The sequence below is a fragment of the Herpailurus yagouaroundi genome, unplaced genomic scaffold (assembly GCF_014898765.1).
Source record: "Herpailurus yagouaroundi ecotype Mexico unplaced genomic scaffold, PumYag 180, whole genome shotgun sequence".
Classification (NCBI taxonomy): domain Eukaryota; kingdom Metazoa; phylum Chordata; class Mammalia; order Carnivora; family Felidae; genus Herpailurus; species Herpailurus yagouaroundi.
In genome coordinates, this window is record NW_024412411.1 from 3,036,057 (window position 1) to 3,064,022 (window position 27,966).

At 56.9% G+C, this 27,966-nt stretch overlaps 2 protein-coding genes across 4 annotated transcripts in view; both read left to right on the plus strand.

Annotated features, from left to right (window-relative positions):
• The window catches only part of ARHGEF17 (Rho guanine nucleotide exchange factor 17), a 58,215-nt gene extending 56,610 nt beyond the window's left edge, over positions 1-1,605 (plus strand). For both annotated transcript variants that reach the window (XM_040489276.1, XM_040489275.1), the window contains exon 21: positions 73-1,605. In XM_040489276.1, coding sequence (XP_040345210.1) covers positions 73-269 — 197 coding nt within the window. In that variant the 3' untranslated portion in view covers positions 270-1,605. The remainder of the gene's footprint in view (positions 1-72) is intronic.
• A 6,716-nt stretch (positions 1,606-8,321) lies between these two features.
• Positions 8,322-27,921, plus strand: RELT (RELT TNF receptor). 2 transcript variants are annotated; one of them, XM_040489278.1, is made up of 11 exons: positions 8,322-8,457; positions 21,179-21,247; positions 22,297-22,371; positions 22,466-22,632; positions 22,833-22,912; positions 23,552-23,809; positions 25,125-25,205; positions 25,420-25,501; positions 25,666-25,923; positions 26,364-26,562; positions 26,704-27,921. In XM_040489278.1, exons 2-11 carry the CDS (start codon positions 21,203-21,205, stop codon positions 26,749-26,751), a joined length of 1,293 nt encoding a protein of 430 aa, XP_040345212.1. In that variant the 5' UTR covers positions 8,322-8,457; positions 21,179-21,202; the 3' UTR covers positions 26,752-27,921. The 2 variants fall into 2 exon arrangements, with proteins under 2 accessions (XP_040345212.1, XP_040345211.1); XM_040489277.1 differs by lacking the exon at positions 8,322-8,457 and adding an exon at positions 19,119-19,220.
• The last annotated feature ends 45 nt before the right edge of the window (positions 27,922-27,966 follow it).

A 27,966-nucleotide genomic window follows, 5' to 3' on the forward strand; every position in this document is an offset into this window, starting at 1 on the left:
TGCAGGCCTTTAGGGGACAGTACAGCCACCAGTCGCCCCCAGGCTAACGGATCCTCTCCCTCCACTCCCAAGGCCCTGAGAAGCTTCCATCCCTGGAGCACCGGGACTCCCCTCGGCACCGAGGACCTGCCTCAGCCAGGCCTAAAATGCTGGTTATCAGTGGAGGTGACGGCTATGAGGACTTCCGACTCAGCAGTGGGGGTGGTGGCAGCAGCGAGACTGTGGGCCGAGATGATAGCACAAACCACCTCCTCCTATGGAGGGTGTGACCCTGTCCACTGTGGCCCAGGACTTGCCCGCCCACTTGCCCTCAACCTGCTTGCCTCTTCCTAGCCCACGTGTAGACTCTGACTGGGAGTGTCCCACCAGGGGCTCACCTGTGACTGTGTGGGCTCCCTCCTATCCCTGAGGAAGTATTACTGATGGAACACCTGCTGGCCAGTGGGCCAAGGCCTTTCCCAACTCTCTGGCTGCTGCGGTGTTCCCAGTCATGATTGGGGTGGGGTAGGGGGCACGTGGGCTGCCCAGGACCTCTGTCCCTGGAGCTTCTACCAAAGACACAGCCGGGCCTGGACCCCATGGGGCTAGGGAGGGCCATGTGCAATATTTGGAGGGTTTTCTGGGGACAGTGGGAGGGCTGGGGCAGACTCCTTTCCCATGTACAGTATTTATGTTCCTTTTTAGATGTGTACCTTCCCAAGCACTTATTTATGCAATGACCTGGGCAGGGGGTGATTTGAAGAAATAACAGAAGGGAAAAAAACCCTATATCTGCTCTGGGGGCCACCTAGGACCCTAAGCAAGCCTTCCTGGAAGGACCAATCCCCCCACCATTACATACTTGCACGCATGTGTGCACACACAGATACACACACACACACTGCATGTTCAGGGCACTAAAACATTGCCTCTTCACATATACTTTCCATGGCCTTGTCCTGATTGGGCTGCTCTCCGGTATCCAGAGCCAAGGACCAAGTACCCTCAGTCGTCCAGAACAAGATGATGACTGCTGGGGGCAGTGACTCCCATCTGGGGGCCTCCCCAGGCCTTGGTATTTCCTAACTTCTTGGCAGTGCCTTTAGTCATTTCCAAATTTGGTAACACTGATGGGGACGTGGGCAAGGCTCTCTCCTGGCCTGGGCAGGGAAGAGGAAAGGGCCCCTGCTCTCCATAAAGTTGCCTCCCCAGCCCCTGTGTCTCATGCACTGGCATGTATGGTCACCTTAGGAGTGTGGGCCTAAGAGCCCCGTCACTCTGACCACTGAGTCCCTCTCTTCACACCCTTCCTGCCAGGGCAGCCCCTCCAGGAAGAATGCCCAGAGCTGAGGGGCTGGACATGGCCTCTTCAACTGGGAACCACTTGAGGGCAGCCTCTTCTCTGCCCCCTGGACTGCAGGAGCCAGTCTGACCCCCAGCCCCCTTGCTTCTTCAGCTACAGCTCCAAAGGTCTGGTTTCAGATGGGGTTTGTTTGGTTCTGTTTTTGTTTGGGGTGCGTGGGTCATTGCGGTCTTAGATAATGTTCTCTTGCTACCAAACAGTCATGTATTAACTTTCCTTGGATGATGAATTTTAAAGAGTCAATAAATAGAAACACCAAATGATTGCTCCCCATCAGTGGCATAGTGGCCTCCAGCCAGCAACCTCGGGGCTCCCCATCTGATGGGCCTCCCAACACCTGCTCACTTGAGCAGAAGAGAGGGCTTGGAGACCCAGAAGCGTGCTGGGATGCAAAGGCTGCCACTTGCTGTGTTATCCTAGGCAAGTCACTGCCCCTGTGGGGGCTATAGTTCTTTCATCAGGAAAACAAGGGCTTATGCCAGTTCACTGCTTTGTAACCAGGGCTACGTGTCAGAATCCCTTACAGGCCACATGTGTAAACAGGAAGCGTGATACATAATTGTCCATGTAAGTATACATTCCCAGGCTCCCTACAGCTTCTCAGTCATTGGATCTGGGATGAGGCTTGGGAATCTGAAGCTGACCCAGGCAGTAAGTAAAAAGCTAGGCGACCAGACCAGGGAGCCTATACAGCTCCTCCAGGAAACGGTGTTCTCTGCAGCAAAGCCTCATGTGAGGCTGGGGATTCTGACAGAAGCTAAGGTGATTTCAGGTTTTAGAGCAAGGGTAGAATCCAAGTCTGTCTGATTTCTGGTCCAAAACAGTATGTCATTAAAGTGGACATAAAAATGCAGGGGCGCCTGGGTGGCTCAGTCAGTTGAACGTCTGGCTTTGGCTCAGGTCATGATCTCACAGATTGAGAGTTTGAGCCCAGTGTCAGAGTTGCTGCTGTCAGCATGGATCCTGCTTCGGATCCTCTGTCCCCTGTCTCTCTGCCCCTCCTCCAGTGGTGCTATCTAGAAAGAAAGAAAGGGAGAAAGAGAAAGAAAGGAAGAAAGAAAAAGAAAGAGAGAAAAAGAATACAGAGGCCAAACCCATGGGGCCGGCCAGTCCACGCAAAGCAGATCTCTTCCCACCAGGGTACACCCACGGGGCTGAAGATGACGACCACTTGCGAAGGGCAGAGCATGCCCCAGCTCTGCTGAACTCGTTGGAACGTTTTCCAACCTAAGTGATTAACACTTTACACATACCAGTTGCTGAAGGGGGAATGCAGGTTCATGCTTTGCAAACTGGTATACACATATTTCGGGTCTGCTGGGCCCTCAAGGCCACAGGACACGCATGGAACACCTCCCTGCAGCATCACTTCACTTGGAAGATCTGGGAAGGAGGGGATTATATTAAACACACATATTCCAGGGTAAAAGGCAACGTTTGTGTGGAATTCATGGTGCAACAAAGCAGAAAGAACACAGACTTTGAAGCTGGACAGAAATCTTGACTTTACCACTAACTAGCTATGTGACTTTGAATGACTTGTGTCCCTGTGAGCCTTCATTTCCTCCTTTGTAAAATGGGGCCATTAATCCTTTCCCCCACAAAGAAGAGATTTGTTCTGCCCTGAAATAAGAGGGGGGCTAGTTAATGGAAAGGGGAACTGGCAATAAATAGTTTTCAGCACAGTGGCCCACATTTTGGCACTCCATCTCTGGACACTTGGCCTCTTCACCTTGAGACTCTGGTTCCTCCCTTGCTGCCAGATGGCTGCTGTTCTCACTGCTTCACAGCTTCTGTGGCCTTGGGGCCTCTTCTCCTCAACATAGGGGTCCTGGTCAGACTTCAGTTCTGGCATTGGATACCCAAGGCCGGATTCTCAGCATGTTCCCAGCTCAAGTACCTTAGTAGGACTGGGCCAGGCCCAGCCCACTGTTACCGAGGAGGCCACATCCCAGGGCATTGGTCAGCCTGTGGACAGGTGTTTATGCCTGAGCCAGTCAGCTGTGGGGAGGGAGGTCCTGGGATGAATAGTTATCAGGCCCCAGGCCCAGGGGAGGGTCCTAGAAGAATTGGCTCCTCTAAAGCAGTAGTTCTCAACCTTGGCTGCACATTATAATCACCTGAGGGGCCCGGCCCATATCCCAGGCCAATTAAGTCAGAATTCTGAGTGTAGGACCCAGGTATCAGTATTTTCCAAGGGAACTGGATTGAAGTCTAATGTTTGTACAAACAAGTACACAGTTGTTAGTGTGTCTTGATGAATTTTCATAATGTAAATACACCCGGATCAAAAAACCGAGTATTTGTCAGCCTGAAAACACTCCAAATGTCCCCTCTGAGTCTATCCTCCAAGAGTAACTGTCTTAGGACACCATGTTTTAATTTCACCAGCTGAGGTGGAGAACCAGTACTTTAAAGGGTATGGCCATGGCTGGCCATTGGGGTCGGAAGAAGTGGGGCTTAGGTTTGGTATGAAGAGAGCACAGCTTGAGGCAAGGCAAGCAGGGGAGGGGGGCCAGCTGGAGTGAGGAGTCCATGGTGTAGGCCCAGCTGGAGCAGAGGAAGAGGGAGGGGAAGCCAGAACGTGAGCTCTATGAAAGGGGACTTCATTTTGGTTTTTTGCTCCATCCCTAGGCTGCCTGCAGTACCTGACACGTAGTAGATGCTCAATAAATATTTGTTGAATTAAATCTGGAGAATTCACTTAGGGTCTCCTTCTAGGTCTTAAATATCACAAAACAATAACCCCAGCTCCCAGTTATTGTTTGCTACAAGTCAGGAGCATGGCCCATCTCAATCCTCAGAATGGTCCCGGGAAGTTGGTACCATTATTATTCTCTTTCTTCAGATGAGGAAACTGAGGTTCAGAGAAGTTAAATGCCTTCCTCAAGGTCACCAGTCTGCTAAGTGGTACAGCCTGGATTCACATGCGATCTGTCTGCTCAGGTCTCTGTGGCTCAGGGAAGAGAAGAGGGGAAGTCACATGGAGTGGCTGGAGGACAGGAGAGACAGAGCCTGAGCAGCCAGAGCCACATCCAATCACTCATGAGGTGTCTGGCTCAAGTTCCTTAAACCAGCCCTGGGTGGGGTGTTCTGACCTCAGAGGACAAGAGAGAGCCATCTCTTCTCCAAAGGGATTCTCCAAGTGGTTCCTTGGGCTAGGGACAGAGGGCAGGGTTTAGCTAGACATCTACCTCAGGGGGAAGATGAGGCAAGGAGAGGGATAGGGACTTATTTCAGATCACACAGCAAGGCAGCATTGAGGCTGGGGGGTGGGGTGGGAGTGGAAGCCGGGTGGGTGTAGAGGACAGCCCAGGCAGGAAGGTTTCCTGTGAACAGTCAGTCAGAGAACAGTCAGAGAATGACCCTTAGAACCCCCGAAGCACAGAACTAAATTAGCTGGTCTTCAGGGGCCCCGTCATATGCCTTGAACTGGGGCTAGCAATAATCTGCAGGTCCGGAAGACTTGGTGAAGGGACAGCAAATTTGGCTAAGGCAAATTAGACATTTTGGGTAGAGACTGGGGAGGAGATAGGGGACTCAGATGTCCGAACTCAAGCCTCAGCCCTCGCCTCCTTTCACTGTGTGACCCCAGGCAAGTGTCTGCCCTCTCCGGACCCAAATGACCTCTATGAGACCTTCACATATTTTGCATGCCTGCCAAACACCAATTCTCTCTTCTGTCCTCCCAGACCTTAAGCCACAGGCCAGGTTGCAGGAAGCAGCAAGGGGAAGTGCTATTTTGGGCCCATTATGGCCAAAGAGGAGTCCTGCCTGGCAAAGGCAAGTGAACAGGCATCCTAAGCTGGATCAGGGATAGATTGCAGGACTGAACTGAGGAGGTGGATATAGAGCAGGTATCAGGGACAAGTAGAGGCAGAGCCCAGATGCCAGGGTGTGGGGATGACACAGGGCAAACACTGAGGATGCAGGAGGAGAGGGAGTAGATAGGGGTTCTGAGCCTGGAGGGGTTCTTCTTTCTAGAAGATGCTGCTACCCCTGACAATGGGGTTTCAATAGATCCTCACAACACCCTGGGCTGGGGAGCTTGCTCTCAGAGAGGTAAAGTCACTTGCTTAAGTGACACAGTCTGGCAATGGCAGAACTGAGACTTGACCTCTTTCTGTGCGACACCAAAACCTAACCCCAGTGGGATTTCAGACCCATGTCAGGGTCTAGACCTAAATTCGGACTGAACCTAGCTCTCCGGCCCAGCAGCCTCAGCTCAGTTTCTGCCCTGCCCCAGGCTGAGCCCCACCCACCCTGGCCTCCTAGCCTCAGTTTCTCCTTAGACCTCCCCATGGAGCTAAGGCACAGACATAGGGGGCAGCCCGCCCTTAGAGGGGTAGGACTTGGCCAGTTGGGGATTAGCCAAGTGCAGAGCATTGAAATTTTTTAAAAAGATTTTTTTTTAATTTTTAAGTAATTTCTATAACCAGTGTGGGGCTCCAGTTTACAACCCAGAGATCAAGAGTCGCATGTTCCACTGACTGAGCCAGCCAGGCACCCCTAGAGCACTGAAATTTAAGTCGGAGCCCCCAGCATTCCTCCTCCTTTGTATTTCCATGTTAAAATTCCAGTGCAGCCAGCAGAGGGCGCTACCACTTCTGGTCCGCAACCCAGAGACTGACATCTGCTCAGGTTCCTTGCAAACAACTGCATCCCATGCCTCTGATCCTTTGGGACAGGGTCCCCACTGCAGGCAGGGCCTCAGTGGGACATGGAGCTCATGACTGTGCCTCTGGAGCACCATCGCAGCTCATCCTGGTTTACTGGAGCATGTGCTGTGCCACCTAAGATGAGGTGCTGGCTTTCTCTGGGCTCACTTCCTCAGCTGCACCATAACAGGTTCAAATGAGATGGTCTCTGAGGTCCCTAAGTGCAGGGATTGTAATGCTAAGATTTCGCAGGTTCATGTGAGATGCCAAGAGTTTTAGAAGCCTGTGATTGTGAGAGTCCTTTGTTCTCAAGCCTGTGGCTGTCCAAGCTCTATAAAAAGCCTATCTAAATCTCTCCTGTGGCCTCCATAACTCTTTCTCTGTCTCCTCACTAGATGCTCCCAGATTCTTGAGCAGGGTCCCATCTGTAGCTCATTGTGGTTCAGGAGTCAGAGCTGGTAGTAAATAACAGTTAGGCTCCCTCATAACCTGAGGGTGCGGGGGTGGGATGTGTGTGGTCTGTGGCTCCAGGAGACCCAACTCCACGGAGATGCAACCTGAGAGCCCAAAGTTGCCAACCAGAGTCCCCAAAGCCACAAGAGAGACCACATCAGCCCCACCATTCCTGATCTTTCCTCCTGGCTCAGGTTGCTGCTGCCCACCCTTAGCACTCAGACAGGTGGGGCAGATCACCTCCTCCCACAGAGAACCGGAACGACCTTCAGGTAACAAGTTTGGCACCCAGATTTTCAGATGGGGAAACTGAGTCTGGGGAGGGATTTGACCAAAGCCTCACAGAGAGCCGGCAGTAGGTGTAGACCCTCTGTAAGATGTCTGATTAATAGCCTATGCTCCTTGACCAAAAAGCATATCCTCATGTAATCTATTAAGTGGCACGTGACATGCCACCATTTGAACTCCAGAACTTGGAACTCAGGTATAGAAGGTCCTCTTACAAAGAAAACATTTGCAGGAACAGAGGGCCTCTTGGGCTACTCTCATCGCCTCACCAGGTGCCAGCATGGATCCTCTCTGGGCTCCCCGCACCCCATGGGCTTGGATTTGAGATATTCGACCCTAGGACCACCCTTGCCCTAGCCCTGAGGGGTGTCCATTGAGATGTGAGGGGGATGGGGCTATGATCCTGATGTCAGTCACCTGGAGCTCTTCACCTACAACCTGGGCATGGCCCAGGGAAATGGAAACTCTTCCCCTCCCCCTCTCCCTCTGCAGGTGTCCAGTTCTCCTCTGAGAATCTCCTCGACCCTGGGGACCTGACCTTCCCCACCCCCTCACCCTACAGCTCAGGTTCTAGGACTCAGTTTGTTTAGAATTCTCCACCTCTCCCCACAATCTATCCCCAATAGACTTATTTACCTTCCTTTACCTCTGTCATGGGCTGTGATTATCCCTTTCCCAGCCCGCCTCTGCCCCCAACATGAGGCCCTCCGTGCTGTGTGCATCTTCTCCCAGCCCTGCTGTCCTGGGAGGACCGCCTGGGATCCCCTCAATAGTACTGAGTGGGGGAAACTCTGCCTGCTGAGCTGCTGCCTCCAGTCCTGGCCCACCATATTGCACAACTCCAGAGGGCACAATTCACAGAGCTGGGAATACAATGTGAATAGTGTCCTGGAGTCCCTAGTCCCTGCCTAACTGGGCACCCAGATAGCTGGCAATGGGAATTGGCAGGGTGGGGCAGCTGGTGGTAGGGAAGGGAGAACACTGTGTCATCTGTCCCGTTGGAAGGAGACACTATCTTGTCAGAGAGGGGTGGGGTGGGGTAGGGTGGGGAATGGGGACAGGAAAGGTCTCTGGAGGAAGGCGCTTTGGGTTGCGCCCTGAGGCATGTGCAGGAGATCACTACGTGTACCTCCATTATAGATTCACTTTCACTTGGACTTTCCTCAACAAGCTAGCACTTCCAGGGGCCGACCTGGGCCTCATCAACAAAGTGAGGTCGTTCTCCCTGGTTGCCAATTTCCAGGAGGAAAACAAGACCCAAGAAGGGGTGGCGGTGGTCCTGCCTGAACCGGCAATTGTGACAGGATCGGGGTAGCATCCAAGTCTCCAGACTGTGTTGCATCGCGCAACCCCTTCTTTCTTGGTTTGGAGTCCAGGAGAGGTGCATCCAAGAAGCCTCTTCCCTCGCAGCCCCCTGCAGTTCCCGGGGGGCGCGAGAGATGGCGAAACAGAGCGGCGCGGCCCGAAGGGAGAACGCAAGGCCCTACGCGGCCTCAAGGGGGTGGGGACCTGGGGGCTCGAGCCCGGGCTCTGACGTAGGGGGCGGGGCCGGAGACCGTGACGCGCGGAGGCGGGGCTGCGCACCTTCCCGGCCCGGCCCGAGATTCATTCAAAAGGCGCGCAGCCTGCGCGGCCGCCGGTGCGCTCGCGGAGCCGTGGCCCGGCCTGCCAGTCTGCCGAGGGGTTGAGCTGCTGGAGCTGCTGCGGGGCGGTCAGGTAAGGAGGGCGCGTGGGGCCTCAGCCCGGGGTCTGCTTCCCGCCGCCGGGGCCAGAGTGGTGCGGACCCGAGTGGCGCCCCCCTGCCTCCCCGAGTCTCTGAGGAAGTTGGCCGGGGCGGCGGATGCCGCAGCCCGGCTCTGCGCACCCCCCTCCCCCGCGTCCTGGCCCGGCGTCTTCCGCGCACAGGTCCCTGCCGCTCTCTGAGCCCCCTGCCCCGGGAGCTGCGCGTCCTCTAGGCGCGACTCCAGGCCCGGCCGTGCGCGGGGGCCAAGCAGCCGCGGGACTTGCAGTTTGAGGAGTCGGCGGGCCCCGGAGACGCCCCCGGCCTGGGAAACTTGGACCGAGACCAGGAACGGGTGCGGGACGGGACGGCTGCGGCGCGGGGCGGCCGGACGGGGGGGAGCTCTGAACGGTGTCAGCCCGTGACTGTGGGTGACACGGCGCGTGAGGCGGCCCAGCCCGGGAGAACGTGTGGCCGGGACACTGGGCAGTGACGCCGGGACCAAGCGGGAGACACAGAGGGGCTCTGTGTATCTCTGACAGGCCGAGTGAGTGCGTGTGATTGTGTGAGAGAGACCCCAGGTCCTTGCGGGTGACCGTGACCCCAGCTTACTGTGAGACCCCGGTCACTGGGGTCACTGAGAGTGTATGTGGCCTGGAACGAGACCAGGGCAGGGCCAGAGTGACTCTCTAATGTGAGTGTGAAACAGAGAGGAACCCTAACTGATTTGGAGAACCAACCTCCAAATCACTGGGGCCGTAGTGTGCTCGTGGGGCCAAGTAGTGTGTGTGTGTGTGTGTGTGTGTGTGTGTGTGTGTGTGTGTGTGTGCGCGCGCGCGCGTGTGTCCAAGCCTCAGGAGAATGAGTAAGAGGCAGAAAGAGGAGGGACCTCAACCACCTGCCGTACAAAGAGGGAAGGGGAGGAGGGGAGGCCAGGGGCGGCTCCAGAGCTGTCCCTAAGAGGGTGCCTCTCAACATCTCAATTTAGTCAGCCGGGAGGACCCTGAGTGACTTACTCTGGCAGGGGGAGAGGAGGCCAAGTCTGGGTGACATCTGCTGAGATGACTGACACTTCTGGCAGCAGCTGAGGGGCCCTGAGGTAGCTTCAGGCTCCACCTCCCAAACACACTCACACACTGAGGTCCCAGATGCCTGGCAAAGCTTTGTCCCCAGTAACCTGTATTCTCACTGGGCCTATCTTCCTCTCAGACCCTGCCCCCACTGGGCCTCAGTCTCCCTTTCTGCACACTGAGGTGTTGGGCTGTGAATGGACTGTGAATCATCACTTTGGGATCCTCTATTGTTTTTGGGTCAACCGCCTCTGTTCTCCCCTCCCTCCCTCCAGGCAGAAAGACTGCAGTGGGGGGTGGGGGCAGGTTGGCTGCTGGGGACACAATGGCCCAGGGGCTGCTGGCGACAGGGATGGAAGTACAGCTTCTCTGACAAAGCCCAGAATTCCGATCCACAGACATTGACCTCTGTGGCCCCGGTCTCCTTCATTTCCCTTTGTTGGGGGAGAGGGGGCATGGAGTTGTTCCCCACGAGTGGTCTCTGATCTGGAGAGCTGAAGCACCATCTGGGCTACCCTCTGAGGCCCCCACCCCCACAAGAAGGTCTGTTGGGTCCATGCAGGGCAGAATGGAAATTGGGCTCTCTAGACCAGGAGGGGTGAGGAGGTATCTGCTAAAGGATCTGGAAGTTCTGTCCTGCTCTGAAAATGTTGGTCGCATTCTGTGTTGGGGCTGAGGGCAGGGGGACAGTACCAGGTGCTATGCTGAACACTTTGTGGTGTACTCTTGTTGAATCCTTGCAGTGGTTCTGAGATAGGACTATTTTTCAGAGAAGGAAACTGAGGCTCAGAGAAGCAAAGTGACTTGGCCAAGGTCATGCTGAGTCCGGACACTGCCAGGACTGGAATTCAGGTCTTCTGCCTCTGAAACCCTGTGAGATGCTTGGAGAGGGCCACCTGTCTTTCGAATATCTGTTCATGGCTTATGTAGGCTTCCCTCTCTCAAACCCGGACTGGCAAGCATGGCCTTGCCAGAGTGTGCCTTTGTGAGTTCTGAGTGTAGTGTGTATTTGTACACGTGTCTGTGTGGGTGGGTAAGTTATGTGGTCTTCCTGTTCCTCCTCTTCCCTTCCCCCAGCTCTCACCCCTAGCGGGAGGTCACGAGAGAGGCCTGTCTCTTGCCTTTTAGAGTCTGCAGCTGGCTTTGGGAGCATCCACACAGCTACAAAAAGTGTCAGGAGTCAGCAGCACAGCCCAGGCTCCAGGGGTGGCAAGGATAACTGAGAGTCCCAGCTGACCTTCACCATACCGGAGAGGCTCTGTTTCACTATTTAGAGTTGCTCTGGGCGTATTTTCCCGAATCTACCCACAAGCTGTGGGGTGGGGGCAGGCTGGGGGTGACCTGGGGTTGCCCCACCCTCTCGGTCCTTCAGTCTCCCCATTCTTCCCAGAGGCCCCGCAGGTTCTGACCACTGCTGCCGCTGGGCCGAGGGCTGTTGCTGGGGGGTCAGGGTGTCTTTTGGTCCTCCCTGGAATGACTGGGGCTGTGCTTCTTGGGGCTGATCAGAATAGCTGTCTTGGTCTCCTGGGGCTGAGCCTGAGTTATTTCTATCCCCAGCAAACAGGGAAATAGCTCTGGGCCCAGGGCGGGAGGGAGGAAGAGGGGAAGGGATAGCCTCCTCTTCTCATCCTAGCCCTGGTGGAGGCCCTCCCAGCCCTACCCTGCGCCCTGCCCAGGCTAAAGCTTTCTGGGAACTTGGACCTCCCAGAATGACAGTGGGGCCAGGGTGGGTTTCCACATATGGTCCCAGTTGGGACTGATGTGATAGCTGCTGGAGGGAGGAGGTACCTGTGTTTGGCCAAAGAGGGGAGACGTTGAGGGGCAGTCATCACTCCACGCCTGCTCATAGAGTCAGCCTCATTTTACAGAGGGAGAGACTGAGGTTGGAGAAGTGCTGGGACTTACCCAAGGCGTCCAGAAACCTGGTATTCTGGCTCTCACCCTCCAAACAGGGTACCTTTCTTCCTTCTGTCCTGCCACATGTTCCCCGGCAGACTGGACGTGGCCCAAGACTGGAAGCAGGCTCCAGACACACCTTCACAAAATCAGGCCTCCCTCTGTTGTTCCACTCTGGCCTTGCTGTCCTGCCCCAGACTCCCGTACTGGCCTCTCTGCCTCCATTTCCAGTTCTTCCACGCACTGCCAGAACATCCTCCCTAAGGCAACTTACTTTTTTTTGCCTGCATAACATAGTCCAGACTCCTCATCTGAGCATCAGCACTTTTCCTTCGAAGACCTTCTGAACTTTACGTCTTCACCTTCATCTCTCCCTGCCGTGTGCCTTGGTTCGAGTCTGCCTTTGCTCTTGCTGTCTCCCCTTTCTGGAACCCTCCTGGCCATTCAGGGTACAACTTCCCCTCACCCAGGAAGCCCTCCCAGCTCAATGTTAGCCCCTCTCCATTGTTGTGGTCCACCTGTCAGGTGTCCCCCCCTCCCGCCCCCTCACCTTTGGGAATGGGCACAGGTGTGGGACACTCATGGGCACTACATACCCGGTTGGGAAGGGCAGGCCTGGTCAGCAGCCTGCCCTGTCTTGCCATATTGGTGCCATATCGGTGCCGGCCAGGCCTCTTCCTGAGGAACGACAGCCACTGTAGGCTGAGGGCCTATTGTGTGCTGGGGGGCTTAGAGGTGAAGACCCATGACCATCCTTTTTGAAGGGGAACATCTGGTGTCTGGGCCCTCCTCAGACAAGGCTCTCATTCAGGGCCAGCACATTCCCTGCTGTTTGCCAGGCCCTGGGCTCAGGTCTCAACAGTACTGACAGAGGATCTTATTCCTTCCCAGGCTGCTTACTGGGGAGCTGAAACTCAAAGGGCAGAAGGGACCAGTCCTAGTTGGAGTCACACAACCGTGGTGCTGGAGTCTGGTGCCCAAGCTCTTACCCAGCCCTGTCTCCCAAGTGGAGGCAAGGGTTGTCTGGCATCCGTTTCCACAGAAAGATCATGCTGGCTACCTGCACTGGGAGGAGGAAGTAGTGGGGCTGTTCAGCACCTGGCCTGGCTGGATAAGGCCAGACCCCCTTTGTTACGGGGCTGGCCCTTCTGCCGGTGGGTGGGAGGGGTGCACCAGAGAGGGCGGGGTTTTGCCTGAGGTCAGCCAGTGGGGCCCATCTGGCCCCACCCCCACTGAGCATTGAGTGTTGCTGGGACCAGGTCTCTGGCAGAGCTCAGTACCCATTCTTTGCGGAGGCCCTGGGTGCCTGGGCCTGGCCCTAGTGCCACTGGCTGGGGCTGGGGTTGCAAGGAGGACAGGAGGGACCCAGGGCTGCATCCCTACTGTGTGCTCAGCCCTGGGATTAGGACCCCAAGGCTCTCACGTCTTTAGCTTTATGCCCTGAGGGTCAGCAGTCTCTTCTAGGTATAGGTAGGGAAAAGAGGGCCCCGAGAGGGGAAGGGACTTGCAAGACCCTAGTGTAACTGGGATCTTAACCCAGGTCTGTTTGCCTGGAAAGCCATCCTGGGAAAGATGAGAGCTCTATAAATAAACTGCCCATGTGGCTGTGAGTGTGTGCCCTGGCTACTTGGCACAGAGAGAGGGATGGAGGGGCCTCTGCAGCCAGTTAGAAGCGGGGTCTGAGTGTGTGGGTGGAGAGAAGGAAGGAGGGATCTAAACTTGGATCTGCATATTGTAGTCACTGTGAGAAGGAGCAATGAGCTCAGGGAGTGGCCTGGTGCCCCTATGTGCCCACCAGCCTGCCTGCTTGCCTGCCTGCCTTCCCTCCCTCCCTCCTTCCCTCCAGGGAGATCACAGGTGGCTGAAGGGGTCAGGAGAGGGGAGGGTCCACCCAGACAGGGAGGCTGGGAAGGCTTCCTGCAGGAGGTGGCACCTAGGCTGAAGCCTGATTGTAAGAAGAGCCACTGTTCTCCTGTGAACTCTGGATCCTCCAGCCACACCAAGAGGTCAGCTGAAGAAACACAACTATCCCAAATTACAGAGGAGGAAACTGAAGCTTGGGGTTGTGGGGCTGGGTCCTGACTGCTCAGCACCCTTCCACCTTCCTGATTGTGGCTTTAGCTGGCATGGGAGCAGGTGGATACAGGCCTGGTATAGCAGCTGGGAAATGGGCACCCATGGGCTTCCCTGTGAGGCCAAGGCTCCTTTGTCCATGCTGCTGGGACTGATGCTTGGTTCCCCAAAGCACCCTTGCTTGCTCCAAAGCCACTAGATGACCTTGGCTGGATGCTGCTTAATTCTGAGCCTGGCTCCTCCTCTGGCCCTTGTGGGTTGTGGTGAGAACTGATCCTCAGGAGAGGTTTGGCCAGGCCAGGCCCTGGTCCTGTTTACAGTGGCTCCACTTATCCCTGCAGCATCCCCAGAGACAGGAACCAGAGCCCTTTTTTGCAGAGGAGACCCCTAAAGCTCAGGGAGGGTAAGTATTTTGCCCAAGGTCACAAAGTCACTAAGTGACAAACAGCTTGAACCAGGAGTAACTGTTCTGGAACCCAACCTCCTGCCTTGTGCTGACCCCAGTCCTCAGTCTCCATGGGTTGGGGCCTGACCTAGAATTGCTGGGGAGAGGGTTCTTTTCCCCCCGCACCTCAGGTCTAGAGGAGTCTGAGGACAGGGCAGGCTGGGCCTGTGGTCTGCCCTCAGTCTCTTGTGAAGCCTTGCCCAGGTCAGGGTGACGGGGGGGCCTGTGCTGAGCAGACTGTGATTGAGCACGGTACCGTGATTGGTACCGAATGTGCAGCTGGGGTTGGCGGCAAAGGTGGCTTCTCAGAGGAAGAAGTAGCAGTAGCATGAGTGAGTGGGCCATTGCCATCCTGCCTTGGGGCCAGGGAGATGGCCCAGGGCTGGCTCGGGCTCCCTGCAGGAAGCCCGGGGTGCTAAGTGGTTGGGTGTCAGGCTGGAGAGGGCCTATAGGAGCAGAAGTGCCAGGCCTGGGGTGGCAAGGACAAGGGCTGACTGTCCTCACCACTGGGTGGGTTAACCCTGTCTCCTTTGAGACCGACTTGTTACAGGGTACTCCTTAGTCTCTCTGAGCCTCAGTTTTCTCATCTGTGAAGCCTGGGACGCCATCTTTGAGGCCTGGGATGGGATTGAGGCGCGCAGTAAGTGCTTAGGGGGTTTGGGGAGGCCCAGCTCTGCCCCAGAGATGACTGGGAGGGAGTGCCCCCCTCCCCTAGCCCCAGACTCAGCTCAGGTAAGGGATCGGGTTTGCAGCTGAACTGCACCAGACTGGGAGGAGCGGTCTGGCCCAGTCTGGCCACCTCAGCCCTTTTCTTAGCCTCAAGGGCCAATTAGCTCCCTCAGCCCCACCTGCCCCCATCACTTCCCTGAGCCTCTGAAGTGCAGGCCTGGGGGCAGCCTGGAGGTCTGAGGGACAGAACCCTGCCCAGCCCCCGGGGTGGGCCAGGGAGCAGCTGCTGTCTGGTGTGCCCTGGTGTGGGATTTGGGGTTCACACGCATGGAGTCCTTACCCAAGGGTTGTGCCCGGGAGACCAAGGCTGCCCAAGGCTGGGCTGGGAACGGGGGTGCCCTTCCCACTGAGTGGCCCTGACATAGCCTCTGTACAACTCTAGGCCTCAGCCTGTCAGCAGCCTGAGGAGCTGGGCTCCACCCTGGGACTTACTCTTCAACCCCCTGGGAATTCCCAGCCTTCCCCGGGCTTCCTGCTTCTCAAAGGTGCCACTGCCTTTTCCCACAGGAGCTGGTACACAGGGCAATATGCAAGTTAGTGTGGGTGGAGGCAAACCCCAGAGACCCCCAGGAATGGGGGCAGTACCTCCTTCCCTGGGGCCTGCTTGGGTGCTTTGTAATAGCCTCTCAGTGAGCCACTTCTGTATGCCACTACCTCCCTAGCCTCTGCCATCTGGTTGGTAAACACTCAGAGACTATCTGCTATATGCTGGACCCTAAGCTAGGCTCTAGGATTAAGAGGGGTCAGGAGTGAGGTAGGAGGCAGAATCAGACAGACCTGGGCCCCTGCATCACCACACACTGGCTGTGTGACCCATTCAAGTGATCTCCCGTGGCCTCAGTTTACCCAGGTGTGAAACAGGGATACTCCTTTTTTTTTTATCTTTTATAAATAGCATATGTATTTAAAGTAATGTTCTTTTTTCTACTAAATGCTATTTGCTTCAATGTTGTTTTATGTGCTACAGTGCCATTTTGTCTTTCTTTGGTTGATATATCATTTTATTTTCAGTCTGTGTCTTTTTATTTATTTATTTATTTTTTAATATGTGAAATTTATTGTCAAATTGGTTTCCATACAACACCCAGTGCTCATCCCAAAAGGTGCCCTCCTCAATACCCATCACCCACCCTCCCCTCCCTCCCACCCCCCATCAACCCTCAGTTTGTTCTCAGTTTTTTTTTTAATTTTTTTTTTCAACGTTTATTTATTTTTGGGACAGAGAGAGACAGAGCATGAATGGGGGAGGGGCAGAGAGAGAGGGAGACACAGAATCGGAAACAGGCTCCAGGCTCTGAGCCATCAGCCCAGAGCCTGACGCGGGGCTCGAACTCACGGACCGCGAGATTGTGACTTGGCTGAAGTCGGACGCTTAACCGACTGCGCCACCCAGGCGCCCCTGTTCTCAGTTTTTAACAGTCTCCTATGCTTTGGCTCTCTCCCACTCTAACCTCTTTTTTTTTTTTCCTTCCCCTCCCCCATGGGTTTCTGTTAAGTTTCTCAGGATCCACATAAGAGTGAAAACATATGGTATCTGTCTTTCTCTGTATGGCTTATTTCATTTAGCATCACACTCTCCAGTTCCATACATGTTGCTACAAAGGGCCAGATTTCATTCTTTCTCATTGCCACGTAGTATTCCATTGTGTATATAAACCACAATGTCTTTATCCATTCATCAGTTGATGGACATTTAGGCTGTTTCCATAATTTGGCTATTGTTGAGAGTGCTGCTATAAACATTGGGGTACAAGTGCCCCTATGCAGCAGTACTCCTGTATGAAACAGGGATACTCCTAAGGAGTAGGGGCAACTGAGGGCCTGGCCCGAGGGAATGAGGGCCAGTTGGCTTCCCCGTGAGGGTGGAGGATGGAAAGGAGGCATGCCTAGCTGCCCTCACCGCCACCCACTGTGGACACTGCCCTACTTCAGCCCCAGTTGCCAGGGAACCACTGGTTCCTCACTAACCTGGATTTCTAACTATTGATGGGCGGCCTTTGTCTTGCCGCCTCGAGTGGTCGAGGGAGGCCTGTGCCCAGCTGTGTTTCCCGGCAGCTCTAGCCTCTGAAGGCTGCAGGGAGGTCCATAGGCCCTAGAGCCACCGCTGGGAAACACAAGTACCTGCCTCCCACCCTCTGCTCCAGGTGGGGACCTGCCTCTCACCTCTGTCTCCCCAGTCCAGCCTTCTTGGCAGGCAGCCCAGGAAGCCCTCTGAGAGGCAAATTGTTCCATACCTCTCCTCCGCCCACTAACCCTTCAAGTCTCCCACAGGCCCTTAAGGCAGTGCAGGCTTCTCAGTTTGCATCCAAGTCTTGGTGTGACCTGGGCTCTGCCCACCTATCTTTCCAGACCTCTCTCCCTTCTTATACCCCCTGCCTCCCAGAGCCTCACCATGGCTAATTCAGCACCTCCTGTGTACAGGCTCTGGGCCAAGCATAAATAGAGAAGAATCTCTTTTGTACCTCACACCTGCTTGTCAAGTGTGTGTCATTCCCTGCTCCATAATTTATACATGGGGAAACGGAGGCATGGCGAATGCTTACTGAGGGCTCATTCTGTGTGCCAGGCCTTGTGCTGCATATTTAAGGTGAATTCTCTTAGCCTCACAGCAGCCCTCTGTCTTGACGGGAGCAGGGGTGTCCACAGCCACAGAGCCAGTTGAGGAGCAGAGCAAGGCAGACTGATTCTCCCCAAGTTAGCCCAGGGGTTCAGATCCAGTTTCAACTCTCCCCCCCCCTCCCCTCCTGCCTCACCTAGACTCTGGGCTCCTTAACGGAGATCCTGGTTTCTGGCCCACCCAGCCTTGACAGAACCTAGGTGCTCTCCTGATCCCTGCCCCCTCCTTCAAACCCATCCCATCCCCAGTTCAGCATATATCTACCCACTTACCAGGGCCCTGGCCCTGTGCTGCGCACTGGGCACACAGGTTGTGGGGAAGGGGCCGGGTAGGTTACATGTGGATGATGACTATGTAAGGGAAGGTAGCGGTGGGGGGCTTCCAGGAGGAGGTGAGGGGCCTTGAGCTGAGCTCTGAAGGAAGAGTAGGTATTGGCCAGGTGATGGGAAGGGTTTCTGGGTAGGAGAGGCAAGTGCAGGGGAGTGAAAGAAGCTCAGAATGGCTGGGGGAAGGGGCAGGGGCCAGATCCCAGTGTAAGGATGCCTAGGCTGCAGGTGGGGCTGAACTGGAGGCCAAGGGCAAGGGCCCTTGGAGATTCAGTGGAGCTTCAGTAGGAGGCCAGGTTGAGGTTGGAGAGTGAGTAAGTGGAGAGGAGGGCCCCAGGCTGGGACCTCATGACCCTACAAAGCTTCAGTTCTGGGAAAGGGGAAGCTGTGGAGACCTGGGTGGTGTCACAGCTTCCTCTTTCTCTGAGGCCTCCAGGGCTGCATGTCCCTGGGGCTCCGCTGCCCTGGTTAGTTGGTTTTCTTCCAGGGAATTTCTGGTTCTAATTGTTTGGGCATTTTTGGAGATGGGGGTGGGTTGCATGTTAGGAAGCTTGCTCCCCCTCAACCTGTTTTGTGGAGGCCTCCCGCTCCAGACACTGCTGGGGGAGGGCTTTGTGGTGAATGAGACAGACATCCCTGCCCTTGCTGCTGTCGGGGTGGGGTAGAGGGAGCAGCGCTGAACAAGTAAGCAAACAAATACTTAATTACAAACCTGAGCCAAGGTGCAGAGGGAAAGAAGGGAGTGATGGGGAGGAAATCACACGATCTTCCTTAGGCTTGTTACCTCATTTAAACCTAATCATGGTCTTGCCCTGGGAGACAAATATCCCCATCTTGCAGATGAAGATACTGAGACCCAGCAAGGTGTAGCAGGGGCTCCGGTCCCACAGGGAGTTGGTGGCAATGGGGACAGGCCCAGGTTAGACTTCTGGGAGGAGTGGCCTCTAGGCTTACTTCCTCCTCTGCCCCTGGGGCCCTGTTGGGTGTTTCTCCTCTGTCTGGAGCACTGGGCCCTGAGAGGAGGCTCCCTGCTGTGGGCCTGGGTCTGCTCAGCTACCTTGACAGCCTTCTTCCAGGAGGCTCTCTGGAGGCCTTGGAAGGTCACTGACTTCCTGGCCTTAGGACTAGGCAGAGAGGTGGGGATGGAGCCTTCACGGACACTCAGCCAGCTGAGGGGCTTTGATCTGAACTTGCTTTTCAGTCAAGATTTCAGGACTCCAGGCTTAGAGATGCTGGAGTCCTGGTGGGACAGGGGGTGCCGAGGGGCAGGTCAGAGCGGCAGGTGCTGCCCTGTGTGTACACGGAGGGGGTTCTGGGTGGCCTACCATGGGCCGCCTGACCGGACAGGTTCATCGGGGGCTCAATCTAGCTGAGTGAGGGGGCTGGGAGTGCAGCTGTAAGCAGACTCCGGCGGCCAGACTGGAGTAAGTACCAGTTTGGGGTAATTAGAAGGCACGTAATTAGAAGGCGTCAGGGCGCTAGGCGGCGAGTGTCTGTGAATATGCCTGAGTGGGCCCTTGCTGGCTTTGAGTTTGGGCCTTTGGACCCCTGGAAGACTTTCCTCCTGGAAGTCTCAAGATCACGGTTCCCCATCGGCCTGGAGGTGAGCAGCTGTACAGCCCCTCACTGTGGGCTCAGGTTACCCAGCAGGTGCCAGTCAGGGCCAGGAGTGGGACTGGGGTCCTCTCTTCTGTGGCTGTTGTGCCTCTTTTCACCCCTGGTCCAGCCCCTGTGGGGTCAGCCTGAGGCCTTGGGGCTTGTGGTCAAGTCCGTGGGTTAGATCCTATGAAGAAGGATCTTCGTGGGGGGGCAGGGCTTGAGTGGGAGCTCGGCCTGGGCAGGGGAAGGGACACTTTGGGCCAGAAACTGGAAAGGAAGACTTGTGACCAAATTAGAGGAGGGGGGGGACAAGTGGGGGAATGGGTCTGAGTATGCTACCTGTTGGGAACAGACAACCAGGGTGTGGCCTTTATGCTGTGGCCCGACCTCCTGTCCTAGGTTTTCCCCTTAGCTGGCCTTGGGCCAAGAGTGACTTGGAGAGTCCCGAGGATGTTGTGCCTGCCGCCCCTCCCCATCCCTTGTGATGTAATTCGAACCCCTGGCTGCTGCCACCGAGGTCTGTGTAGGGGGATCAGTTTCCTCTGGCTCCTTTTCCACGTGGGAAGGCCGGGCCACCTGTGCCCCCGAGGGGTTCTCATATGACCTGGGGTTTATGGCAGGTATTGCTTCTCCCACCAGACTTGGTATCGGGCAGCACGGGGCTCCCGGTAGGGTCCCCTCAATCTGCTGGGGGCCCTGGGCCAGTGGCTTGGCTGCCCCTTGGGGGTCAGAAGCTATATGGCCTGTGGCTGAGGCCTGACAAATCCAGCTTCCTTCACCCTCCTGAGCTGGAAGCCAGGTCTCCTGGAAAAAAGTGATGGAACTCTCTTGTTTTGCCACAGTTCCATTTGTCTAAACTGAATCCTCCTTCCTGTTCTTCCAACCTGCCCACTGGCTGGAGGCTTTTCTCCAGAGGACCCCATGCTTGGAGCCTGGGTGCTCAGCCTCAGGCCAGCAGCCATCCCACGCGGCGCCCTCACCCTGCCTCATGGTTTGTTGGCACTTCCCACTGTCTGGCAGGGGGGCATTTCCCTGTTTATCTGTAGACCATTGGTATGGTCAACAGGGATGTGAACTCTCTGAGGATGGGGACAGTGTCTTCTTCTGTTTCCTGCGCCGAGGGCAATGCCCAACACACAGTGGTAGGTGCCTGAGAGAGAGGACAGAAGGCTGAACACTGGTTGCTGTGGCAGCAGGCGGTCTGCTCTTGACCCAGAGATGCAGTCAGACCCCTCCCAGTGTTGGACATGTCCTTCCACATCCTTCGGTGGAGAAGACTGCCCACTGGGGAGTGGGACTTGTGGTGGGACTGGGACTGTGATGGGGGGCAGTGAGTAGGGAGACATGCAGGCGCTTTGATCCCGGCTGTGGGGGGAAAATGAAATCTCGAGAAGCTTCTGGACAGAGCTGCCTTCGTATTTGGCTTTGATGGCTGAGGGAAAGTACCTTCCTTGGAGCAGAAACAGCAAGAGTGAAGGCAGAGAAGCCAAGGGGCTGGGCCCACAGGAGGTCCAAGTGGCAGGAGCCTGGGAGCTGGAAATGAGGTGCAGAGTCTGGGCATGGGGGGATTGCAGGCCCTCTCAGCCCCCACCCCCAGGACTGCTGCTGCACACTTCCTTCCTCCCAGGGCCCCCCTGCCCATGTCCCCATGCACATGGCTATTTATGGAAGGGAAAGGAAGCCCTTCCTCCTCTGGGAAGTCCCCCAAGCCTGGCAGAGCCCTCTGTCCCCCTCCTTTGCTGCCCTGGGAGGCCAGCCCCACACAGGGCACCCCCATCTCTACCCAGGTTTGTGGGGGGAGGGAGAGGTGCGGTGAGTGTAGGCCAAACCACCCCAGTGTTGCCTGCCCAGCAATACCTTGCAAATTCCCATCCAGTCTTGTTCTGGAAACAGTGCTGGGAGGACAGCAGCTGCCTGCCTTTTCCCATCTCCTGCTGAGCCTTCCCTCCATGTGTGTTGTAGGCTGGTGACTCCTGGGGCCCGAGGATGAAGCTGAGCCTGCCACACTGGCCCCTGTCCTGCCTTTTTGTGGTGAGTTGGGGATGGGACCTGGGAGTACTGAACCCTGCACTCCAGCCCTTCTGAGTTCAGGAACCCCACACCGGCTGCCTTGCTAGGGTTGGTTACACACCTCTTCCTTTGCAAATTGAGGCAGTCCAACCCTAGGAAACACCTCCTGGCCTTTGTGGCTCTTGGTGCAGGAGTCCTCCTAGGGCTTGGCAGATGTTGGGAGCCAGGGCTGGGGCCTGGGGAGAGTCCCAGAGCCTCCTGTGTGACATTCCTTCTGCCCTCCAGGGCAGCTGGCTCTATTCTGTGCTTGTTACCCCAAGTTGGGCCAAATTGGAGGACAGGTTTGGGGGTGGGGGGAATCTGCCCGCAGCAGGAGGGATTCAGGGCAGATAGTTGATTCCTGGAGTGAGGTGCAGAGGGAGCTGTCTGGGGAAGGCAGCTGGAGGAGTGGAATGTGCTGGGGGAGGCCAGTTGAGATCCCTTCCTTGAGGTGTATCCCGCCCCGTGTGGGTGCAGGAGTGTGAGCTGGCCGGCCTTGTGTGGAGAGGTCATGGAGGAAGTTGTCCCAAACACTCTGCTGAGGGCCCAGAACAGGAAGCACTGGCTGCAGACTTGGTTGGCCCCAGGGATGATGAACAGGGCCTGGTTAACAACAGGCCCAGCCGTGGTGGCGGGGCCACAGCCACAGGAAGGGAGACAGAACTTGAGAGAGGAATTCGGAAGCATTTCCTCTTTATCGTCCTGATTAGCTGGAATGGATGTGACTCAGGGACCCAAGGGCTTGAGATCGTGATCTGGCTCCGTCTGGGGTTTTCCAGCACTTTCCAGAAGCCGATGTGGTTGTCTTTCTACCTAGGCAGTGGTGATGCACCAGGTATGGGACAGGCAGGTTTTACTCAGAACATGAGGGATTGAGGTTAGAGAAGGTCCCTGAAACCTGGGGGCTGGCCCTGTGTGGTCAGTGGTCCCCACTCCTGAGACACTGGGAAGTGGGTGGTGGATAGATGGCCCAGAGATGCCATATCCCAGCACTTTCCGCTCTCAGTGTGTCCTGCCTGCTGTTCTTCCAGCTGCTGCGCTGGCCTCTGGCCACTCCAACATCAAGGACCCTTTGGCGGTGCCCACCTGGGGAGGAGCCCAGCCTGGTGAGCTGCCCTGTCCTGGGAAGACTGTTGAGGGCCAGGGCCGGGTTCCCCAGACCTGGCTCCTGGCTTTGTTCTCATCCTTTCCCTCCCACAGGACCTGGGGCAGGGCACATTATGCAGGTCCTGTCCCCCCGGCACTTTCTCTGCTTCATGGGGCCCTGGCCCGTGCCAGCCCCACGCTCGCTGCAGCCCTCGAGGGAGGCTGGAGGCCCAGGCAGGCACAGCGACTCGAGACACCCTATGTGGAGACTGCCAGCCTGGGTGAGCCATGGGGTGGGACTTGAGGGCTCATGGCTAGGTGACCAGGACTTTGGGTCCTAGAGTCCCAGCCTCACCCACCCCCTGAGCAGGCCTGTCTTCCCATCTGTGAAATGGGAGGGGTCAGGACCAGTGAGTGTGCCTGGCAGGAGCCTCTCTTAAGGATAGTTTTTAGGCCTTAGTGATGTCTTCTCTCTTTGCAGGTGGTTTGCCGCTTCAGGGGTCCCCCTTGTCTCCTGTCAGCCGTGCTCCTGGACACCTCTGGGTACTCGCAGCTGTTATGGTGAGTGACAGATGGGGGGCAGGACTGGTGGGGGTCCAGTGAGCTTGCCTGAGCCCAGGGAAGGGTGCGCAGCCAGAGGGCGTCCGGCAACACGTGTTCAATTGTTCCGCTGGCAGTGTCTGCTCTCCTCGTTTCTGAGTGGCAGGACCCATCCGGCGGGTGGCGGCCATGGCTTGAGGCCCTGAGGAGCTAACACCCTGCCTGTCCCCTGTCCTCCTCCCGTCAAAGAGAGGCACATGAAGATGCGTGTGAGCGCACACTCACACTCACACACGCACACACCTCTCGCCTGTTGTCAGTCACTTTCTGAGGAAACTAATTCATCGGCCAGTCGTGGGGGGTGGGATCCGGTGTCCACGGGCCCAGGCATGTGCTTAGGTACTGTGTTCACCCCAGAATGAGGGGTGGACAGGGGGCTGAGGGTCTGGCTGTCCTGAGGTCTGAGGAGGCCTTGCTCAGACTGATAAGATGGCCAAGAACAAGTAGGGTGAATTGGCCTTTGCCTCCCCAGCATGGTGGAGAGTGGGCAGTAGGCGGCTCTGGACACATTCGTGCCCCCATCCCCCTCCCATTTAACCCAGGCCCTGGGCCTCTCTGCCTCCATCTTTCCTCCATGCCTCCATCCTCTGTGGTGCTCAGAGCGGGGACGACGGGCCCGACGTGGTGTGGAGGTGGCCGCAGGGGCCAGCAGCGCTGGGGATACGCGGCAGCTTGGGAATGGCACGCGGGCAGGTGGCCCTGAGGAGACAGCTGCCCAGTATGCGGTTATTGCCATCGTGCCTGTCTTCTGCCTCATGGGGCTGCTGGGCATCCTGGTGTGCAACCTGCTCAAGCGGAAAGGCTACCACTGCACGGCCCACAAGGAGGTTGGGCCCGGCCCTGGAGGTGGAGGCAGCGGTGAGGCTCAGCCTGGGGTCTTGAGTGGGGAGGCCAGAGGGTAGGGTCTAGCTCAGCCCAGCTCAGCCTGGTGGCTGCGCAAGGGAACCTGTTGGCCTAGAGGGACTGACAGGGAGGGACCTGCAGAGGGCTAACCAGGAGGGCTTCCTGGAGGTGTGCGTGCGGCTGCAGAGGAGACCGTGCGAAGTGACAGAGTGGAAGGGAAGATGAAGTGGCCTGAGGTGGTGACGGGGGCAGAGCAGAGGGCAAGTGGCTTCAGTGGGATTCTGGTCCTGGGTGAGGCCCTGTCCGGCTGTAGGGATCTGAACTCTTTGGGGACTGCAGTTGTATGTATATGGTTCAAGGGTCGGACTGCCTTCTCAGGTTGACCTCTGACCTGAGTGGCTGGCAGGGCAGCTGTCCTTGGCAGACCCCACGAGGGGCTCAGGTTTCAGCTCCAGGCCATGGTTTGAGTTAGGAGTCCTGGAACCAGAGGGAGAGATGTGTTCCCCCCATCCCCGGGTCCTGGGCCCCTTTTCTCTTCCCTGCACCGTCCCTTGAAGGCCAATAGGGCAGGGCCCCCCATGCACACACACTGCCCACAGAGCCTTGCGGCCAAGTTAAGATCGAACCGGTGCTTCCCATGCCTGTGCCACAGGCTGCCCGGGACTGGCCAGAGCCCTTCCCAGCTCCTGACGCTGCAGGCTGGCAGGGACAGGAAGTGCACAGGGGCTTTAGGCAGGCAGGAAGATGGCAGCTCAGGCCATTTTGTCTGGGACTGCACTTGTTTTCTCCTAGCCTAGGTTCTCCTTCAGCTGCTGGCTGCTGCCTGGGTGCAAGTCCTAGGAGCTGTTTGCCACTGGCCCAGGATTGATTACGTGGCCTATTCTCACACTCTTGAGGTTTGGGCCCTGAGGGCCCTCAGTTAGACATATGGACAGGGTGGTGTGTGGGGAAGTGTGATAAGCCCGGAATGGCAGAGTGTGCCCGAGAACTGTCCAGGGTTCTGGGCAGGGAGACAGCCCACAGCTACCTGAGGCTGTGCAGGGGAGATGATAGGCCCCAGAAGGGGTGGCCCCCCTCACCCTCCAATTGCAGGGAGCAGTGATAATGAGTTTGTAGAGCCTAAGCTGAGCCCTGGAGTGCCACCACTGCATCAACACCCAGGCTTGCAGCACAACTCACAGGAAGGCCTGCGGTGCCCTCTGCTGCCACATCTTGGCATAGCTGTTAAATCTGGAGTCAAGTCTGGAGTGCCGCCCGCCCCCCCCCGCCCCCCCCCCCCCAATCAACCCTCCACTTCCCCAGGACCATGGCTGTTGCTTTTCTTCCACAGGGATCAACCCCGCCTACCGGGCTGAGGACGCCAATGAGGACACCATTGGGGTCCTAGTACGCCTGATCACCGAGAAGAAAGGTGAGGGGAGGTCTGACCCCATCCCAGGAGAGGATGGTCTCCTCTCTGCTCCGCCCCTCCCACCGAGACACCTGGGGCCAGCCTGGCCCTCTCTCATCAGTGTGGCTGAGGGGTGGAGGAAAAGGCACGAGGCCTGGGGTGGGGTGGGGTGTGGGTGCACGGGGAGCACCCCTTTGTGGCCCAGAGCTGGGTTCTGACCACAGCTGCCCAACAGAGAATGCCGCGGCCCTGGAGGAGCTGCTGAAGGAGTATCACAGCAAACAGCTGGTGCAGACCAGCCACAGGCCCGTACCCAGGTGAGTGGGCAGGCGATCCAAACCCACAGATAATCAGCCTGCCTCCTTGGGGATTCACCACTTGGGTATGTTCCCTTTCATGTTCATGATTCCCCTTTATTACCTCCTGGGACCCGCTGGCGCTGGCCTGCCCTAGTGACCACTTCCCCCTGTGCCCGCTGTAGGCTGCCGCCGGGTCCCCCCAGCATGCCACACGTCTGCCCACATCGTCATCACCTCCACACCGTGCAGGGCCTGGCTTCACTCTCTGGCCCCTGCTGCTCCCGCTGCAGCCAGAAGAAGTGGCCTGAGGTGCTGCTGTCCCCTGAGGCCGCAGCTGCCACTATTCCTACTCCCAGACTCCTGCCCAACCCGGCCAGAGCACCCAAGGCTGGGGCCAAGGCAGGACGCCAGGGCGAGATCACCATCTTGTCTGTGGGCAGGTGAGGTGGGCATAGATACTGGAGGGTCGGGGAGAGACATTACAGCCAGGGTGGGAGAGACAGGGCCCCATTTGAGCCCTAAACATCCTGCTTGGTGACTGGTCCCTCTCTGGCTTCAGTATGCCTCTCTGGGCAGAAGGAGGGTTGTCAGAGAGAAGTCAGGTCTTCCAGCTATGCTGTGTCTCACACGAGCCCTTGGGCGCCAGGGCAGGTTCCTGGCCTCCATCACACCTTGGGCCCCTCAGGCCAAAGGATTGTTTACCTACAGCCTAGGGTTGAGAGTGGTTGGGAGCTCATCTGTGGGTGGGAGGGCATAGGAAGGGCTCAGACTCCGATCCATGAACTTGGTGTGGGATCCTGGCGGGTGTTGCCCTTTCTAGACCCGTGGTTCTGTCTTTAATGGAATCATCACACCACCACTCCTCACTCCACCACCACAGGTTCCGAGTGGCCCGAATTCCTGAGCAACGGTCAAGTTCAGCGGCCTCTGAAGTGAAGACTGTCACAGAGGCTGGGCCCTCAGGGGGTGCTCTCCCTGGCTCCCCACAACCTGGCCTCCCCACTGAGCAGCAGGCACTGCTGGGAAGTGGCGGAAGCCATACTAAGTGGCTGAAGCCCCCAGCAGAGAACAAGGCTGAGGTGAGGGCTAGAGGGGAAAGTGTCAGTTGGCACCTGGGCCGACCCTGACTGCAAATAGGGTGCGGGTGGAGGTCCAGGGGGCCCTGGGCAGGGAGTACAGAAGCCCCTGACTCCACTCTGACCCCTCACCTTGTCTCCCAGGAGAACCGCTATGTGGTCCGGCTAAATGAGAGCAACCTGGTCATCTGATGGTCTATCTCATCTGAGAACATGGCAGCCCTGCCCTGGGAGGTTCCGAAGGCTTCCTGGAGGAGGTAGAGCTGCAGCTGGGCGTGTGAGGACCAAGAAGCAATGGCCCAGCAGACAGAACAGCAAAGGCCAAGGCCTGGAGGTGGGAGCGTCCGCCCCAGTGAGGAGGCAGGCCAGCTGGCGGGTGCTGTGTGCAGGAGCAGGTTGAGAGCCCCTCCCCTGTCCCTGCCACCCAGTTTTTTCTCTGAAGGATGCCCTGTGCCCTAGCCTGGCCAGATCCTGGGACCCTGCAGGATCCTCTGTACCACTAAGTGGCAAGGCCTTGGCCTGGTGGGGAGGGGCCCTTTGCCTGGCGCTCCTGGCCCCACACCTTGGTAATTAGCTGCCCTTGCCTCTGTACGGGGCCCTAGTACGGACCTCTCCCGCCTCTTCTGGTGGGCCCTGTAAAGGGAAGGAGCAACAAAAAGCCATGGGCTGGAGACTTGAGTTCCCAGGCTCTAACCATGGGCAAGTCCCTGGCCATCACCTGGTTATAATTCTTCTGACCATCAAGTGGGAAAAGAAAGGCATCTCAGGGCTCAGGGCTTCTCCAGTTACTTGGCAGGTTCTGGCCCGGGTCATGTGAGGGGAGAGCCTGACTCCTTGCCACCCCTCCCATTAGTAGCTTTATCTGGCCCCATTTTTGCGGCTTCTAAGGCCTCTGCCTTCAGGCTCCCATGGGGCGGCCCATCCCTGGCTCTGTCTATAAGAAGGGGCTTAATGCATGTATCTGCTCCTCACCCTGCTGTTTTTATTGAAATTGGCACCACAGTCTTGACCTGGGCAGGGCTGTAGTACAAGGTGCCAGCCTGCATAGCCACCCCAAGATCTCAGGAGCTTTTGGGGAGAGGCGTGGGTGAGGGGCTGGTAAGGTGCCCCTGGCCTCAGTGGTTTGTGTGTCCCTGTGGTGTTGGTGTCTGTCCTCCAGCCTGGGCAGTGCGGGCGACTGCCCAGCCCAGTCCCTATGTCCACTCTGGCTCAGCAACCTGGTTATTTATGTGGGGTCGTGCAGGCATGGGCCCCACTGCCGCCATCCCTGTTTCTCTTATTTATTGAAACTTTGCTGTTGTCCTGTCTTTGTCTCTATTCCCATCCATTTATTGGATAATAAAAGGTGGGAAAGTCGTGTCATGAGGAGCTTCTTTCCCTGTGTCTCTTCCCAGGTCATCTGGCCAT

Coding starts and splice junctions, on each gene's coding strand:
- RELT (XM_040489277.1), top strand. CDS start 19,119: ATGCCTGAGTGGGCCCTTGCTGGCTTTGAGTTTGGGCCTTTGGACCCC. Junction 22,633..22,832: donor TGTGGAGACTGCCAGCCTGG/GTGAGCCATGGG, acceptor CTCTCTTTGCAG/GTGGTTTGCCGCTTCAGGGG. Junction 25,502..25,665: donor AGCCACAGGCCCGTACCCAG/GTGAGTGGGCAG, acceptor TGCCCGCTGTAG/GCTGCCGCCGGGTCCCCCCA.